We start from the raw sequence: 19191 nt of genomic DNA, 5'->3' as shown, positions 1-19191 counted from the left end.
TAAAAGAAGATTTTTTAAGTTTTTACTATATGCATATAGGGAAAATCAATGACCACGGGGCGGGGCCAATTTTGACCCCAGGGCTTTAATTTGAACAAATTTGGTAGACATACTCTAGAAAATGTTTCATGCTTAATATCTTAGCTCTAGCTCTTTGGGTTCTTTAAAAGAAGATTTTTTAAGTTTTTACTATATGCATATAGGGAAAATCAATGACCCCCTGGGGCGGGGCCAATTTTGACCCCAGGGCTTTTATTTGAACAAACTTGGTAGACATTCACTAGAAGATGTTTCATGCCAAATATCTAAGCTCTAGCTCTTACGGTTCTTTAAAAGAAGATTTTTTAAGTTTTTACTATATGCATATAGGGAAAATCAATGACCCCCAGGGGCGGGGCCAATTTTGACCCCAGGGCTTTTATTTGAACAAACTTGGTAGACACTCACTAGAAGATGTTTCATGCCAAATATCTAAGCTCTAGCTCTTACGGTTCTTTAAAAGAAGATTTTTTAAGTTTTTACTATATGCATATAGGGAAAATCAATGACCCCCAGGGGCGGGGCCAATTTTGACCCCAGGGCTTTTATTTGAACAAACTTGGTAGACACTCACTAGAAGATGTTTCATGCCAAATATCTAAGCTCTAGCTCTTATGGTTTTTTAAAAGAAGATATTTAAAGTTTTTTCTTTTGGTTGCCATGGCAACCAGAGTTCTGCATGGAATTAAATTCTTTGAACAATTTTTAAAGGTGACCACCAAAGGAACATTCCTGTGAAGTTTGGATGAAATTGGCTCAGTGGTTTATGAGGAGATGTCATTTAAAGCAAAAGTTTACGGACGGACGGACGGACGACGGACGGACGGACGCCGGACGAAAAGCGATCACAAAAGCTCACCCTGTCACTTTGTGACAGGTGAGCTAAAAAGCCATAAGGCTTATCAGCAGGAAGATGGAAACAGCAATTAAAGGGGATCCAATTAAAGCCCACACTGAGAGATGGTTATCAAGAAGCATTACACTTTTTATCTGAAACTGTCTAAAGACTCTCTAAAGTTCTCTAATAAAGCCGCAAATTAAATTGAAATTGTACAAAATCTTCACAAGAAAATTACTAAAATTATCAGGGAAACCCTTGACACTTTTTTTTTCATTATCAATCAAGTGTTGTATCAATATTATAAATCTAAAGATCAATAAACTTTAATTTGATATTAGAAAAAACTTTATTTGAAAGAAGATTATTTTGGATAACTTTTAAGAACATCGCTATTCAGAAGACATTTTTTAGTGGAATGTTTTAAACTGTTTTTAATAAGTCATGAAAAAGAATTGTTTCAACATTTTATCCATCTGTTTACTGAGAAATATTTAAATCACCACCTATATCAAAAATAATTCAAAGAGTAGATGAAAAATAATACACAATATGACAGATATAAATAAAATGTGTTATAGAAAAGAAAACTCTACATAAAAATTATATAATCTCAATGTAAGCCTGAGCTTTCTAAATGGGACATCATGCTTTAAATGACCTAATTCAATAATGTTAATCTATAGTCATTATCTTCTTTCTGACATGCATATGCTGCTGAAACATAATAAAATACCTATAGCTAAATTGATTGGTTGCAAAATATAGTAAAACATGATTAAAAGACCAAATGCCAATACAGGTAGATAAATTGGTACAATGTAATTTACTTAGTTGCAAAATACAGTAGAACTTGGGATAAAAACCAAAGCCAGTAAGGGTCATTTATACTCAGAAAACTATATTTGGCAAAAGTTTATTGCAAAGGTTTTGAACATTTTTTCACTGTAAGTCAAGGCTTTGTTTGAACTATTGCTTTTTGCTAAAAGATATCTGTTCAGAGTAATCACCCATCATCAAACTAAGAGAAGAACTTGATAAGATTTAATATATAAACTTGACTGTATGTAAATAAACTATATCATGTATTGTGTATGGTCTGGAATAAAATATGTATATAATATGTATAAACTCACAAACTTACTTTCACCAGTCTTTGAAGTAAATTGAAGATAAATTTGACTAATAGAACCAAGTTGATGCCTGATGAAGTGTATCATATCAATTGAAACTAGTAGCTAATAAAATTATTAAAGTTAAACCCAACCTTGTGTTGTATGAGTGTCCCTCACCTTTCAATTATAGTTTTTAGAAACAACTTTGTCTATTAAATATATTCACTTTGGGCTCAAATTGTGACACATCCAACTTACAGCTTAAATACATGTATGTATTTAAAGATAATTCTCGAAATGCTTTAATGAAAAAGGATTCTTAACATGTGATATGAACAACTGTAAAAAATATAATCAATTACATGTAATTAACAGGAATGGAATGGAACAAAATACAATGATGTAGATGTTTTTTTCACATAAAATAATGCAAAGCCTCTGGGGTAGGATTAGAACTCACATTCAATTGGTGAGGGGCTATAAGTCTTGGACCTAATCCATTTGGGGACCAAAACCACTTGGTCACAGAGGCCAACTGCATTTTATATATTACATGTATTATTTAGAATTACAAGTATGTTTGCAGTGCTGCGGAAAAGTAGGCTAGTTAGTTCATTGTAATATTCATCCTTATTCCATGTTTTTATACAAACCTGACATAGCATTAATTACGGTTTTATATTCTTCTGCTCACAATATGTACAGATTCACTTTTACTATATTCAATGGGAAAAAAGTAATAAAAAAATCTCAGTAAGATTTGAACAGTTTTGTTATTTGTAGAAATATTGAACTTATTTGGTAATAGATCTATATTTATAAGATATTGATAGATTTTGTTTTGTTTAATTTATTTAATAAATTATTTTATAAAATGAAATAATAATAATAATATAATATGCATAAGTTACACAGTATTATTCTGTTTTTTTTTTCTAATATATAATGAAATAATAATAATAATATAATATGCATAAGTTAACTTACACAGTATTACTTATTACAGTATTCTGTTGTTTTTTTCTAATTAGCTGTTTAATTTTTCATACAATACTGGTTGGGGACCACCAAAACCGGACAACCACCAAACCCGGACGGCCTCGAAAATACTTTATTTAGAATTTTCTTTGTTCAGTGGTTGTCAGTCACCTTTTTATCAACAATAAATGCATGTTTCTTCTAAAATTAAGTAAATAAATTTATTTCAACCTCCGTAAATGGTAATATTTTAATGTCTATTTCAAGAATGTTGACGTTGAAATTTGGGGGTCAAGAAAGCAATGCCTGACCTCATATAACAGCAATAATTATTTGCAAAGTAAACAATAGAATATCCAAAACTTCTGCATTTGCTGCTGAAATATTGTGTGTCATGTTAAAAATAAAAAAAAGAACACCAAAGCTTTTATCTGAATTAAATCAACGTTATTACATATCTGTCCGGACACATGGTACTGTAGTATGTACAATTTAGGTAATTTTGATACCCTCCTTGACGGGCCTTGGATATAAGTGTCAAAATAATCAGAACTAAACAAACTAGTTTGTTAGTTAGGAGAAGAACCTAGCTGTACTGTGTCAAATTTTCGTACCTTTAGCTTTAAAATTATGAAATTTGTATAGAAAAATGTTCAAAAAGTGTCCGGTTGATGGTCCCTGACCAGTATGTTTGTCAAATTTTTTGACACTAAAGTTTTAATAAAAATTAAATATCAACACGGCTGCCTTACCTTTGTCGTCAATAATAATATCCTTTACAAATTTACGCGTATGTTCCAGTTAATTGGTAAAGGTACAGAGCTCTTTCCTCGCTTTCTTTCAAACCAGAGTAACTATTCTAACATGTGGATTTTACATGTACACCGGTTAGAAATTTTGCGGGAAAGATAAAAGAAAGTAAAAACAAAAAAATATCAACATTTTAGGTATCTTATGCTTTTTAGTGATATATTTATAAAAACATTATTGTTTTTATTTGATGATAAGTACTTAGGTTAGAAAAATATATCAAACCAACTTTGTTTACGTTTTACTAATATCTTGTTTCGTACTCAAAATATAATTTTAGAACAACCTGTAATTCGTACCTCATGTATGTAAAACAAATGCTTTACAGAAATTAGTTATTCTAACCGCTTTATGTTAATAAATTTAACAGTTATAACTCCATGTTAACTTGATTATGTTATGCAGCATTGATATTTCTTTTTCACGATTATTTTTTCAAATTCATGTCACAGTTATCGGGTTATAATATGAAAAACTTTTTCACTGGCAAAGCCTCAAAGTGAGCTTGATTTACTTTAACCGTGTAAAAGTATAAAATAATCGTTCATTTTTATTTGACATTTTCCATTTTAAAATTGTCATTCGATATTTTATACACTGCTTCTGTTTATTTTGGTTCCCTGTCCAATTATGGGTCCCATATAAGTGCGCAGGACACCTGCGTCTATGCTTCCGTTTTTAATCAGAATACCCAGGGTTTTATCTTTATCTTGTAAATCGAAAAGTTGTTAATTCAGTACTTCGGACGAAAGTTGTCAAAAACATCACTATGTAGCAGGTACTTGCGTTACCGTATTAAAGGCTCGCTCTTCGACCTCGCTATTAACAATTAAACAGGAATGCTGAAGACCGCAGTCATTGTAATATCATTTTGTTCACTTATTAAACAAAAAATCATTATATTAATTTCAGACCTTTTTGAAAGTAATGGTGCTTGATAAATCATCCAGCCATATGAAACGTAAACTTACAGACCATAGTAAAGGTAAGATGTAAATAAGACAGGGTGTCCATTTGACCCTTGAAATGACTCTTCGACCCTTTAAATTTCCAAAAGGCCTGTCAGCTGATTTGACCCTCAGGATTTTAACTAGAGAGTCAAATTTTGTTAAAATCATGAGGATTTGACCTTGTAGTCTGTAAAACTTAGTCATAATGACCCTCAGAATTTCATGTACTAATTACTATGCCAATTTAAATGTGTTGTAAAGTTCTACTTGACCTGTAACTGGTCCAAGGAGTTGATCAACATTCTAATGAATTAACATATATTGTAATTTGTATAAATCAAGAAATAAGGTAGGATACACAAAGCTTATGTTTATATTTGTTTACAGGTCAACCAACTAAGAAGAAGAAGGGATCATCTTCTAATGAAGATTCATATACTAGCAGTTCCTTTTTCTCAGAGGCCTGCAAACATGCTGGATTACATCTGAAAAATGGCACCATGTATAATATGCTAGGTATTGAACACATTCTAAATATGTTCTTAAACATTGCAGAACAGAAATAAACAAGGTATAGTAAACATGCTAGATTTTACCTGAAAACTACATGTAGCATAAAGTATGATATGCTAGGTTTTTGTAAACATGCAAGATAACATCTGAATTGAAAGCTTCAACAAAGTGTAATATGGTAGGTATTGTTACATATGGTAGATTAATTTTGAAAACTAGCTTAGATAATGATATGTTAGGTATAAAAAATATGTTAGATTTCTTCTGAAAACTAGCATAAAGTATGATATGCAAGGTATTGTTCTTCTGAAACTGGCACAAAGTATATGTTAGGGATTATAAATATGCTAGATTATAGATATGTAATATTGCACCCAAAAACAGGCTGAATTACATCTGAATATGGCAAAAATATGTTAGGTATTGCAGTGTGCTGGATATGAACGCGTTATTGTGTAAATAATGCCTGGGTTAGTAAATTTAGTTTGGCTGTAGGAAAATACTGATTATTTTTGCATCTGTTTTGCAGGAATGGATCAGGCTGTATTCCAGAAAAATCTGTTAAAAGAGTTGCGGGGTAAAAGTGGAAATGTAAGAAAAGAACTCCTTTGTTATGAATCTTCTGTAATTAAATAGTTGGTTGATAAGTTAACATTTGATGGATAATAATTTTTCTATCTCACCAATGTTCTAAGTCCTTGGTAGCAAAATAAGTCCTAAAGCCACCTATATTCATAGACTACTTTTACACCAATCTGCCCATGTACATAACATTTTATTTATGATATGTAAAAATTGAGATAATTTCCGTAGGCTAAGCATTGTTACCAAAGAAACCAGAGATTTTATTATAGATTTACCATATATTATACATATTAACCCTTACCCTGCCAAATATTTTACATGAATTTGTCATCAAAGGGGGAGCAAAAACTTGATGTAAATTTAATTTTGGGTGAAAACTGCACAATTTTAAAGATTTTTTTTTCATTTGGGAAGCCAGTCTTAAACGGCCCCTGCTATAGAAGGGAAAAAGGCCCTGGTCTGTCCATTAACTTAAAATCAGAATAATTCATGAAAGAGCCGCTGATGTCGCCTTCAGTTAAACTGATAAATATGTAATTCGGCAGTCAATAGATTGTACAGCAGATAAGTTTGTCACATTGCAGGGTGTTGAAGAGTTTATTGAAGGCTTCCAGGAGTACATTGAAGAACCTAAAAGGTGAGTTTGAAGATCTTAAAGCTTAAATTTGTTCCACAATGTGAACTTAGAATTATTCTCCCCACAAAATGAAGGAAAAAAATATTTGAAATATATTTTGAACATTTGCTAGATATCTTAATGTTTAAGTCTAGGTACCCAAAGTCTTATTAAAACATACATATAACATGAGATGACGATAGCAGTAAAAGACTAAAAGTTATTGGTTTGTTTTAGACAAATATTTAATATTGCATATATCTGATAAACAGAAGATTTATAATTATATGAGGTACATGTAAAAGCAGAAAAATGGAATGTGCATTAACCTTATTTTCTATACATTGTATATATTTACCAAATTGTAGCTGTAAAAAGTTTGATTAGCTGGGGGAATCCCAAAGATTTGTTATTTTGATGGTACTTTATTATGAGGCTACTATACTGATGGCAAAAGTCTTATTATTAACATTCAAAAGAGTTAAAGGAAAAAACCCCAACAATATATGTTTCAGATTTCATAGAAGTCTTCTGCCAACTAAAACATCACCAGACTGTGAAAGGTAAGCATTTGTACATTCAGTCTTCTTCATTCTATGCAACCATATATTTGAAGACTTTTTTTTTTTTTTTAAATTATCAGTAGAAAACATTATACAAAATATTTATACAAAATATTTTTTCATGTTTTAGGAAACTTTTGAAATTAAGATGGAGAGATTTAATTTGACTCGTAGTTATATTAACCAGTTTCAAGCTTGATTATTCAAGGAATATGAGCTATTAATAGCGAACTTTGGTATCAGCATCACACTTAGGTCAAGTTTTTGCATGCAAGTTGGTATCTCCAAAACTACTGAAGGTAATGGGTTGAAACTTCACTATGATTATCCAACATGATGGACAAATGTGCCATTACCTTTTTACAGAGTAATGCCCCTTTTCTTTCAAGCACTGAGAATAGTCCTAAGGACAGCTCTGCTAGAACAAGAATCCTCAAGATATATTTAAACATGATTATTTAAACATTTATGAATGAATGTTAACTGACATTGAATTTCACCAAAGGAAAAGGTTATCATAAGAACAAAGTATTGAAATGTGTGCATTGTGGTACTGTTAACTCTGTACTATTGTTGAATGTGTTTCAGTGCCCGAAGTGGATTCCAAGAAAGTGTTGTAAAAATTTTGATGGGGGTTGATACTATACAGGTTTGTACAAAAGATATTTTTCAATTTTGAATATTTTTATGCAGTTATTAAAGGGTTATTAAAGGGAAAACATATTATATTTCAGACATAAAATAGTTACAAAATGTTGTTTATTTTAATCAAGGGAAGTTATTTCTTAGCTAGGAATTGTTTAAGGTACCAATATTTTTCCCCCTTTGTTTTAAAATATTTAAGGGAAAATGATGCATTGCAATTGGAATAGCAATCAAATTTGAAGTCTTGATAACTTCTTTATCATATAGAACATGTTAATTAATTTATTATTTAGAAATTTGATTAATGAACATAACATGCTGCAGTATGGAATATATTCAATATTTTTCAAAGACTGACCTGACAATACAGGTCACATGGCTATTTGCTTTTGCTTCCAGCAGGGTGTTGGTTAAGTTGCCAATTGATGTTTGTGTGACATACACAACCCAACTCAAGTATTAACCATTTCTTTTTTAGCCACCTTTGATGACAGTGTTACTGGAAAAACTACCCGAGTTCACCGGAGAAGAGGAGTATATAATTTATAATTATACTTTTGATTATGTTGAAAAAAGAAATATTCCAAACTTATCTATCCTTAATGTACTTTATACCAGGAAGTTATTACTCTGTACAATATTACAAATAATACTTACATAATTTATTTTGTATGCAAGTATTTTTCACATTAATTTCATACAAAATATGGCATTTTTTAAAGAAAATTCAAAGTTTTACTAACCCTATTCACTTAAATGTTTTTCACACAAAACCAGTAGTATTGCTAACAATTTGGACCCAACATGACATTTTGAATGTGTCTGCAAATACTTAACAAATTTTTACCCTTTTTCTGTGTGATAATTGATAAATATTGAATAATTTACATATGTTTTTAACTTTTTATTGATTTTTTAAGTCATTTCTGTTATTAAGTACTTAAAAACAAAGATGGCTGCCACTCATGAGGTTATATATACAGAACTATCTTTTTGATGTATATTTAGAATTTCTTTTGTATAATTGTTATTTTTATCAAAAAATGGTTGCTTATCAAAAAATGGTAGCTTCTCAGTAAATAACTATTTTATCCTCAATTTTTTCTGTATTATATGATGGTGGACAAAATAAGGCTTACATTCCTGGTAGATAGTAAAACCAGTATACTTGCTTCTATATCTATATTTGTACCTTTCAAATACTTTTATCAGTACTTTTAGTATTACTACAAATATAAGTTTTGGTTTGAACTATAGTATACAAGACATATTTATATTTACGTACATGTATGTTACAGTTGTGTGATATTGGAGCAAGGTCAGAAAGTGAACATTCCTCTTCTGCTTCTCTCTCAGTTTCAATGGCTTGATCACATTGTTAACAGCAAGGTTAGTACATCTCGTATCACAGTAGATTCTTGTAGTGAATTAGTGTTTTACAGACCCCATATAGGTGATCAAATATATTTGTTTACTCAACTTAACCAATGTGGGTCAGTGCATATCCAACAGGATTTTTCAAATATTTTCTTTGTTCATTAAAAGTGAACAAGTGTAACTAATACAAGGGATATTATAGAAATGGATAGATACATATATTGAACATTTAATTTTTGAAGAGATATTGATAGTTGCCTTCGTACCAGAAATAAAGGTCAAGGTCAATTAGAATACTGGTTGTCAGATATTTCTTGGCCTTAGAACTACTAAATCAACTACCTTTAAGAACTGCAAAATGAATATAAGTCATTTTGAGAAAATGAATTTAATACTTTTTTTTTCAGTTTTATAAAATTTCCACAAACATCATTTAAACAAGTGTTTTTGTATCTTTTATCCAGGAAGTGACGGAAAAGTTACTGGAGATGGTGTCAATAACCTGTGAAGATGTTCAAAGGGAGATAATCTCGTGTCTGCCAGATATTGTACAAGACTCGGAACATACCCAGGTTGCTATGGCATTGAGGTAAATGCACAATGTGATCTTAACATTTAGCCTGTTGGTGACAACAGAATCTACCCCTGCAACCTGTGCAGACCAAGATCAGCCGGTTCTGTAATCATATTTGTATAATATTATTAAGTGTAAAATAAGACTGGCCCTACAAAGTGGTTTTTTTGGTACCATTTTTCAGGTTTTTCTGTCTTAAAAGTTATAAACTCATGTGATATGTATTTCATACATTTGTTGGCATTTTAGAAAAACTTTACTTAAACTCATCCACAGGCACATTTATAACACTTTTCCTAGACTTTGTTTTATGTGAGATCCTATATATCGTAACTTTATGTTATTGCACACAGAATTTGGTAAAAACGTATCAAATTTTCATAAGTTCATGATAAATTTATTGAAAGTTAATGATAGACTTATTACAATGAAAACACATTTTTTCATTGAAATACATCATTTATTTAAGTGATAGCAACTGTTCCTATGTTTTCCAGAGATCTGATGAATGAGAATCAACAGTTGACTGTTACAGTTCTAGATGCCATGTCTAACCTTATACTGACACCTGTTCTACTGTCAGAGGTATGTAGCGAATCTTAAATGCTTCTACCAACATTGTACATATACATGTATTTGCATGGTGAAATTAACAGGTATTCAATGGTACAAAACATTATCAATCAGAAAATGTTATGTTTTTATCACACACAACATTAAGCCATGGTCTAAGTTTGAATTATAGACTCGTCCTGCTAGGAGTTTGTAACTGTCACTTTAGTACGGTCAGACTGCAGATTGGCCTGGCTATGGAAGCATGAAAAAAATTCATTGTTTTTACAAGCTTTTCATGGTTTAAATATATTAGTAAAATAATGTAGTTTCTATTCAATTAATTTTTAATGATACCCTATGTCTTGTAGATTCGTGACTCTGTGCTCCAGTCACTGTTATTATCCCCCGCCGAAAAATTTTGGCGGAGGATATAGAAATAGTCTCCGTCCGTCCGTCCTTCCTTCCGTCCGTCCGTCCGTCCTTCCGTCCGACATTTTTGTCCGGAGCATATCTCTAAAAGTATTTGAGTTATCAACTTGAAACTTCATAGGTGGATAGACCTCATTAAGGAGGAGTGCAATGCACAAGAATGATAACTCTACCTTGCATGATTTTTGAGTTATTGCCCTTTGTTGTTTTTTAAAATTGATTTTTGTCCAGGGCATAACTCCAAAAGCCTATGAGATATTAACATGAAACTTCATAGGTGCATAGATCTCACTCAGGAGGTGTGCAGTGCACAAGAATGATAACTCTACCTTTCATAATTTTTGAGTTATTGCCCTTTGTTATTTTTCATACCTAATTTTTCACCTGAGTGGAGCATAACTCAAAAAGTGTTTGAGATATCAACATGAAATGTCATAGGTGGATAGATCTTATTGAGGAGGAATGTTGTGCGCAAGAATGATAACTCTTCTCTATACAATTTTTGAGTTATTGCCCTTTGTTTTTTTCATGCTATTTTGTCCAGAGCTTATCTCAAAAAGTATTTGAGGTATCAACTTGAAACTTCAAAGGTGGATGGATCTCATTGAGGAGGAGTGCAGTGCTTAAAAATGATAACTCTACCCTGCATTATTTTTGAGTTATTGCCCTTTGTTATTTTTCAAAATTAATTTTTGTCCAGAGCATAACTCAAAAAGCCTTTGAAATATCAAAATGAAACTTCATAGGTGCATAGATCTCACTCAGGAGGTGTGCACTGCACAAGAATGATAACTCTATCTTTTATAATTTTTGAGTTATTGCCCTTTGTTCTTTTTCATACTTAATTTTTCAATTCAATTTTTTTCTCAAAAAGTATTTGAGGTATCAACTTGAAACTTCATAGGTGGATAGATTTTACTGAGGAGGGATGCAGCACACAAGAATGATAACCTACCCTGCATTATTTTTCAGTTATTGCCCTTTGTTATTTACAGCCATCAGTATTCACATAGGTTTCAAATCTGTAATCACTATAGCCATCGGTTTTCATTACCAAAAGACCTCTTAAAATGGAATTATTCCGCTCTACTACATATACATTCTTCCAATGAGCAAACACATTCGGCGGGGGATGGCCATGTTGACATGGCTCTTGTTTATAATTATACCCTATGTCTTGTAGATTCGTGACTCGGTGCTCCAGTCACTGTTATTTATAATTATACCCTATGTCTTGTAGATTCGTGACTCAGTGCTCCAGTCACTGATATCAGTAGAATTGGAGGACCTACCAGTACTGGTCAAGTTTTTGTTGCAGTCAGTAACTAGTGCTGATGCTCTACAGGTACAAATTCTTATTTTCATTCAGAGTTCATGAGACAGGGTATTTCGTAAATTTATTTTAAGAAGGTTGATTTAATGGCAGCTAAAAAATTGTTTAGAGCTTTATTTGATTAAGATATTCCATGAAAAATGTCCCGAAGTTTTAAGTTTTAAGCTTCAATCCTTATAAAAGATCAGGGATTTAAATTTTGGGCTTGTTTTCTAGCTGATATTTGGTCATATTCTTAATTAAAAATAGTATATTATTTTCCCTATCCACAGGAAAAAATTCCAATTAAAAGTTACAAAATGAAAATATTGAGTAACTAATTCTAAAACCTTAAATAATAAGGGCTCCTTCACTGTTATAGTGCTTCAATGTTTGATGATGCCATCCTAGACAGTGATTCTTTGCATTCATTTAATCACTGCAAAATTTCAGTCATGCATTTTTCCAAATTTTAAACAAAACATCGCTGAAATTCCCAATTCCATGGGTATAGGTCATGTTCCCAAAATCCTGCAAAAAAACACCCTGAGGATGGTTATTAGTCCCCTACCGGTTTACCGGAGGGGACTTTAGGTTTACCCTCCGTCCGTCTGTCCGTCCGTCCGTCTGTCCATCCGTCTGTCAGTCCGTCCGTCCACAAAACTGGATCCCGCGATAACTTGAAAAGTACTGAAAATATTTTTATGAAACTTGGTATATGGATAGATGGCAGTATGGAGATTATGCACGTCTTTTTTTTCTTCCTATGTTGAAAATTCTGGTTGCTATGGCAACAAATAGGCTGAAAATATGGCAAATTTTACACATAAACTCGATCCAGTGATAACGTAAAAAGTACTGGAAATATTTTTTATAAAACTTGACATATGGGTAGATGGCAGTCTTTGGATAATGCATGTCTTTTTCTTTTCTTCCTATGTTGAAAATTCTGGTTGCTATGGCAACAAATATGCTGAAAATATGGCAAATTTTACACATAAACTGGACCCAGTGATAACGCAAAAAGTACTGGAAATATTTTTATGAAACTTGACATATGGGTAGATGGCAGTCTTGAGATTATGCACGTCTTTTTCTTTTCTTCCTTTGTTGAAAATTCTGGTTGCTATGGCAACTATAGACTGAAAATTTGGCAAATTTTACACATTAACTGAATCCAGTGATAACTCAAAAAGTACTGGAAATATTTTTGTGAAACTTGACATATGGGTAGATGGCTGTCTTGAGATTATGCACGTCTGTTTAACTAGGTTTTCAATTTTGAAAATCCTGGTTATTAGATTGGGGTATGGCGGGCGGATGGGCGGATGGGCGGGCGGGCGGGCGTCAAACGAAATTGTGTCCGCTCTGTAACTCTTCAACCCTTTGAAGAATTTTGATGAAACTTCAGACAAATGTTTACCACATCAAGATGACGTGCAGAACGCATGTTCCGCATGGCTGGCTCCAAGGTCAAGGTCACAGTGACATTAACATTGAAAATCCTGTCCGCTCTGTAACTCTTCAACCCTTTGAAGAATTTTGATGAAACTTCAGACAAATGTTTACCACATCAAGATGACGTGCAGAACGCATGTTCCGCATGGCTGGCTCCAAGGTCAAGGTCACAGTGACATTAACATTGAAAATCCTGTCCGCTCTGTAACTCTTCAACCCTTTGAAGAATTTTGATGAAACTTCAGACAAATGTTTACCACATCAAGATGACGTGCAGAACGCATGTTCCGCATGGCTGGCTCCAAGGTCAAGGTCACAGTGACATTAACATTGAAAATCCTGTTTACATGATTTTAACTTGATTTGGCAGTCAAAGGTCATATCATCTTTGGAGGTAATTTAAAAAAAGATATGATATATTATTTCATGTCTACTTTGTAACTTGTTTTTCATTATACAGAATTATCAATATAATTATAGTGAACAAATTCTTCTGTGCTGAACTCGTCCTACATTTCTCAACAGATTTTGTTCAAACTTTCACAGAAGCTTTGTCATCAAGCACCCTGGCACATATTGTTTGGGTTTTGTGATTGGATAGTTTTTGACCTAATTATGGCCCTTTGTTTTTTTCCTTATACATAATATTATAGTGAGCACTTCTTCAGTGGCAATTCCTCCTACATTATTCATGTTTTACATTGCACATAGTTACATTGTTTGTTGCTTGTATTTGTATTTCAAATACAACATATTTATCTACAATGGTGATAATTGAAAACCTGGTTTCATGGCATTGCCATGTTTCTTGTCTTTTCTTCCTATGTTGAAAATTCTGGTTGCTATGGCAACCATAGACTGAAAATTTGGCAAATTTTACACATAAACTGAATCAAGTGATAACTCAAAAAGTAGTGGAAACATTTTTGTGAAACTTTACATATGGGTAGATAGCAGTCTTGAGATTATGCATGTCTTATCTGTTCTTCCTATTTTGATAAAATATCAGTTGCCTTGGCAACAAATAGGCTTAAAACATGGAAAATATAACAATATTTGTGATTAGTCAAAAAGAGCTGAAAATTTTTATGAAATTGCATCTTTAATTCAAGAGTTATCTCCTCTTTAAGAATTTTGCTTTTAAAATGTTATATTTTGGTAACAGGGATGTTTCAAATATTAACTTTAGAGTGTCCTACAATCCGTCTGTCTGTCTGTTCATAAAAACTGTTTCCTGTGATCGCTTTTAAAGATCTTTTCCAACAAATTTACTTAAAATAGAGAAAAATTGAAACATTAGTGAATGGCCAATGGCCCTTCAGAATGTTGATGGGGTTCTAACCGGTAGGGGACTTATGGATTGCTTGCAATACTATGATAATTGCTTGTTTATTCCAAAAGTTTCAACATCATAAAAATAATATTGAGCAGTTAGTGGTCCATTTATACTATTCAGAACAAATGAGCCGCATCACAACAAAACCAACATGGTGCATTTGCGACCCTGCATAGATCCAGACCAGCCTGTGCATCTGTGCAGTCTGTTCAGGATCCATGCTGTTTGCTTACAAACACTATAACAAGTAGAGAAACTGATAGCGTACAGCGTGGATCCTGATCAGACTGCGCAGGCTGGTCTGGATCCATGCTGGTCGCAAAGGCACTATGTTGGTTTTGTCATGACGTGGCTCAAATGCTGTTTAATTAATCATTATCACATTCAAATGGTTACAGCAATTTCAGGACTGATCTGTGATTGACTTATGATAGAAGAGTAGAAGCTACAGACAACATTGAATCATTGATGTTGACATTTATCTGAATATTAAACCTAACCATACTAAATATCTTAAATAGACTTGTCCAATTTTCAATATGGACAAAACCATTGATCATCTTTAGGGTTTTTTTATGCTCCCCGAAAAATTTCGGGGGAGCATATAGTCTGCGCCTTGTCCGTCTGTCCGTCCGTCCGTCTGTCCGTCTGTCCGTCCGTTGTCTTGTCCGGAGCATAACTTGAAAACCCTTGGAGATAATTTGTTGAAACTTCATACAGTGGTAGAGGGCATCGAGGGGGAGTGCAGTGTCAAAGAACCATAACTCTATTTTGCCCGGTTTTTGAATTATCTCCCCTTATAGAAAAATCTTGTCCGGGGCATAACTCTAAAACTATAAGAGATATCAACATGAAACTTTGTAGGTGAATAGATCTCAATGGGTAGATGTGCAGTGCATAAGAACAATAACTCTTTTTGTCCTAATTTTGGAGTTATTGCCCTTTGTTAATTTTAATACTTTGAACTTTGTCCAGAACATAACTTGAAAACCCTTGGAGATAATTTGTTGAAACTTCATACAGTGGTAGAGGGCATCGAGGGGGAGCGCAGTGTCAAAGAACCATAACTCTACTTTGCCCAGTTTTTGAATTATCTCCCCTTATAGAAAAATCTTGTCCGGGGCATAACTCTAAAACTATAAGAGATATCAACATGAATTTTTGTAGGTGAATAGATCTCAATGCGTAGATGTGCAGTGCATAAGAACAATAACTCTTTTTATCCTAATTTGGAGTTATTGCCCTTTGTTTATTTTAATACTTTGAACTTTGTCCGGAACATAACTAGAAAACTCTTGGAGATAATTTGTTGAAACTTCATACAGTGGTAGAGGGCATCGAGGGGGAGTGCAGTGTCAAAGAACCATAACTCTATTTTGCCCAGATTTTGAATTATCTCCCCTTGTAGAAAAATCTTGTCCAGGGCATAACTCTAAAACTATAAGAGATATCAACATGAAACTTTGTAGGTGAATAGATCTCAATGGATAGATGTGCAGTGCAAAAGAACCATGACTCTGTTAAGCCTTATTTTTGAATAATCTCCCCTTTTAGAAAAATCTTGTCCAGGACATAGCTGTAAAACTATAAGAGATATCAACATGAAACTTTGTAGGTAGATAAATCTCAATGGGTAGATGTGCAGTGCACAAGAACCATAACTCTACCTTACCTAATTCTGGAGTTATTGCCCTTTGTTTATTTTTACTTTTTGAATTGTCCAGGACATAACTCGGAAATCATAAGAGATATCATCAAGAAACTTTGTAAGTTGATAGATCACATTGATTAGAAGTGCAGTGCAAAAAACTGTAACAGCCTTGCCTAATTTTGGAATTATTGCACTTTGAACTTTTTCCACGGACATAACTCTGAAACTACAAGAGGTGTACTTTCCTGTGTCCAAAACCTATTCGGGGAGCATCACCCGGCTCAAACCGGGCTCTTGTTTTAAAATAAATATACTGACTGAAAACAATGTAGTGAACAGTGCAGACGATAATCTATGCCAGCTGATCTTAATCTGCACTGATTACATTGTTGCTGGCGTAGAGTTTATAATTGATATTTATATGTACAATTTCTACCTCATATTTTTAGCACTTCTGAATGGAATTCTTGTCCCATAAGTTTTGCTCATAATATTTTTTATGCTCAAAGGTTGTTACAGAGTTGAGAGCAAATTTAGAATTTGACACGTCTACTGCTAAAAAAGGAAGTGGTAAAAAGAGAAAAGGGTAAGCTCATTTTGGTTTACTTGAAAGATTTTTTGTGTGTGTCTCTTATGATGTTACAAGTTTAATTTTTATGGACCACCTTTATAAGCTGCATGAATCTATATTAATAGCACTTTCGGGGAAATTGAAATCCAATTTCGTAATCTAGGGACTCAACCGAACATTTGGTATATGAAACCCTCTGTTTATGATCGGGGACCAGTTAGGTGTTCCTAAGCTTATCAAATTTGCATCACTACAAATGTTATCTTGATTGATGAAAAGTAAGACTTAATGAGCAATCATGGATTTTAATTGTTTGTCCAAAGGAAGTGTTCTCTCTCAAATGCTAAAGACGCCTTTGAAAATTTAAGAGAAGTCAGCTTTAGAGAACATATGAGTGGCTTCAATATGTTTTTATGTATTATAGTTTCACAAAAGTAGCCTGCAGTAAATTCTGCAGTAGCAAGTGATTTTATCTGTAAGCTGGGACTTAAGAAAGCACTGCCCACACCTCACTGAAAAACAATGTAAAAAGTGATAATCATTCTGTTTTACTTTATACATGTAAGCCTTTTATTGCAGCTTCTGAACCCGATTTTATCTTTTTAAATTCAGTTTGATGTGAATTTTTGGATCAATCATTTATTGTAAATCATTGTTTGGTTTTTTTTTCCACTGTAACACAGGAGCCTTACATTACAAAGACCTCTTTCATAATCAGGAAAGCAAGTTTCACAATTGAAGGTTTCTTTGACAACTATAACAATAAAATTTTAAAGCTTTATTCCTGATATAAGACTAAACACCTCTTAAAACATTCCAAGCTTTAACAAGTCTTGTCTTTAAAGTTAAGATTGTCTACAGTATTTGTATGATATGGAACTATGTCTTATGCATTTATATATTCCAACATCATCACATATTTTACAAATATTTTGAATTTATTGTATATAGGTCAAGTGGAGACGCTAGCTGCAGTGAGGATGTGGAGACAATTATTCTAGAGACGGTAAAATCTGCTGTACGATTTCAGAGACATGTCGGTGATGCTCTTATCAAAGTATGTTTGAGTCTGTTTGCATTATATTATAAAGATATTTTGTTTTGGTTCATCCAATAAAATTTTTGACCTTGACTAAGTACTTTTGTACTTTGGCTTAGGTCATAAAGCAGGAATTTTGACCTTCTTCAAAATGTAACTTTATGATGATATTTGTGTGTGTAAACTTATTATGAAGACAATTATTTTTATATTCAGATAAAGTAAACAATAAATACTATAAAAACATTTAATGTGTGGCTAGCTATTTCTAGTGATTGACTGTATGGTCATAATCATTGATTTTGAATTACTTGCTTTAGTTAATTACTTGCCACACGCCAATCTGGATGGGTTGACATATTGCTAGCCATGTTTTGTTTTCATCTGATTAAACTATTCAGCCAGAATATGACAAGTTGGTGATAATTCTCGTCATGTGTTTCTCTTTTCTTAAAATGCATCTTGATACTTTCTTTGTGAGTACAACTGGATAGCTGTTATAACATCATTACTAGAGTTGTCGTGACATAAAACTTAACACTCAAATGCTACCAGAGATTTTGTGACGTAAACACCGCATCTCAAATGTCTACTAGAGATGTGAGGTAAAGCCTGCCACTCAAAAGTCTACCAGAGATGTTGTGACGTAAAATGCACCACCCAAGTGCTTCTACATAAAGACAAGCAGTCTTCTATCTTTTCTCTTTATATAAATTTTGCCATTTTAGAAAAATATATGAGCATATTGACTATTGTTGTGTTTAATTAGTTAAAATAATTTGTTTTTGTAGGCAATAGAGTCAGTAAAACAGCCCAGTGATCACAAAGTTATAGACTTGTTTATGTTACTCATTCTTCATGGTACACCGAGGAAAAAAGTTGTGGAGAGTTTGTTCAGAAATAAGATTAGAGCAGGATGTTTTACGGAGGCATATATCAAATCTATCTACAATGTCCATTCACAGGTATGTTGTTTACTCTTTTTTGAGGTCATGTGATGTCAGTGATAGACCCACGTGTAGAGCCAGACAGGACAGCATAATTATCTATGAAGTCTAAAGAGATTTTATAATTTTGTCTAATCAATTTTAGTATTTTTATAGTGTTTTCTCTTTAATTTCAAACAGGTTGTTGACCTTAATGTCCACATTAATTCACTTAACAAGTCAATTCTGTATCATTCATGAGTGAATTTTTCATATAGCTTTTGCACTAATGTTCATGTTGTTCAGGCATC

General features: G+C 32.8%; 2 protein-coding genes across 2 annotated transcripts in view; one reads left to right on the top strand and one right to left on the bottom strand.

Moving 5' to 3' along the window:
- LOC132742969 (uncharacterized) overlaps positions 1–3760 on the bottom strand; it is a 51675-nt gene extending 47915 nt beyond the window's left edge. Inside the window, exon 1 of the mRNA XM_060731476.1 lies at positions 3723–3760. The gene's annotated coding sequence lies outside the window, so the exon portion shown is untranslated. The remainder of the gene's footprint in view (positions 1–3722) is intronic.
- Positions 3761–3834: 74 nt separating this feature from the next.
- Positions 3835–19191, top strand: part of LOC132742925 (Fanconi anemia group D2 protein-like) — a 41653-nt gene continuing 26296 nt past the window's right edge. The window contains exons 1-15 of the mRNA XM_060731431.1: positions 3835–3917; positions 4693–4765; positions 5118–5246; positions 5773–5834; positions 6413–6465; positions 6960–7007; positions 7596–7656; positions 8131–8186; positions 8951–9041; positions 9494–9618; positions 10101–10188; positions 11828–11932; positions 16854–16930; positions 17867–17972; positions 18746–18919. Coding sequence (XP_060587414.1) covers positions 4708–4765; positions 5118–5246; positions 5773–5834; positions 6413–6465; positions 6960–7007; positions 7596–7656; positions 8131–8186; positions 8951–9041; positions 9494–9618; positions 10101–10188; positions 11828–11932; positions 16854–16930; positions 17867–17972; positions 18746–18919 — 1233 coding nt within the window. The 5' untranslated portion in view covers positions 3835–3917; positions 4693–4707. The remainder of the gene's footprint in view (positions 3918–4692; positions 4766–5117; positions 5247–5772; positions 5835–6412; positions 6466–6959; positions 7008–7595; positions 7657–8130; positions 8187–8950; positions 9042–9493; positions 9619–10100; positions 10189–11827; positions 11933–16853; positions 16931–17866; positions 17973–18745; positions 18920–19191) is intronic.

The sequence above is a fragment of the Ruditapes philippinarum genome, unplaced genomic scaffold, assembly GCF_026571515.1.
Source record: "Ruditapes philippinarum isolate M1 unplaced genomic scaffold, ASM2657151v2 ctg1781_1_1_1_1, whole genome shotgun sequence".
In the NCBI taxonomy this organism is placed as follows: domain Eukaryota; kingdom Metazoa; phylum Mollusca; class Bivalvia; order Venerida; family Veneridae; genus Ruditapes; species Ruditapes philippinarum.
Note: the sequence above shows the minus strand (reverse complement) of the source record. Positions and strands in the feature narration are given on the sequence as shown.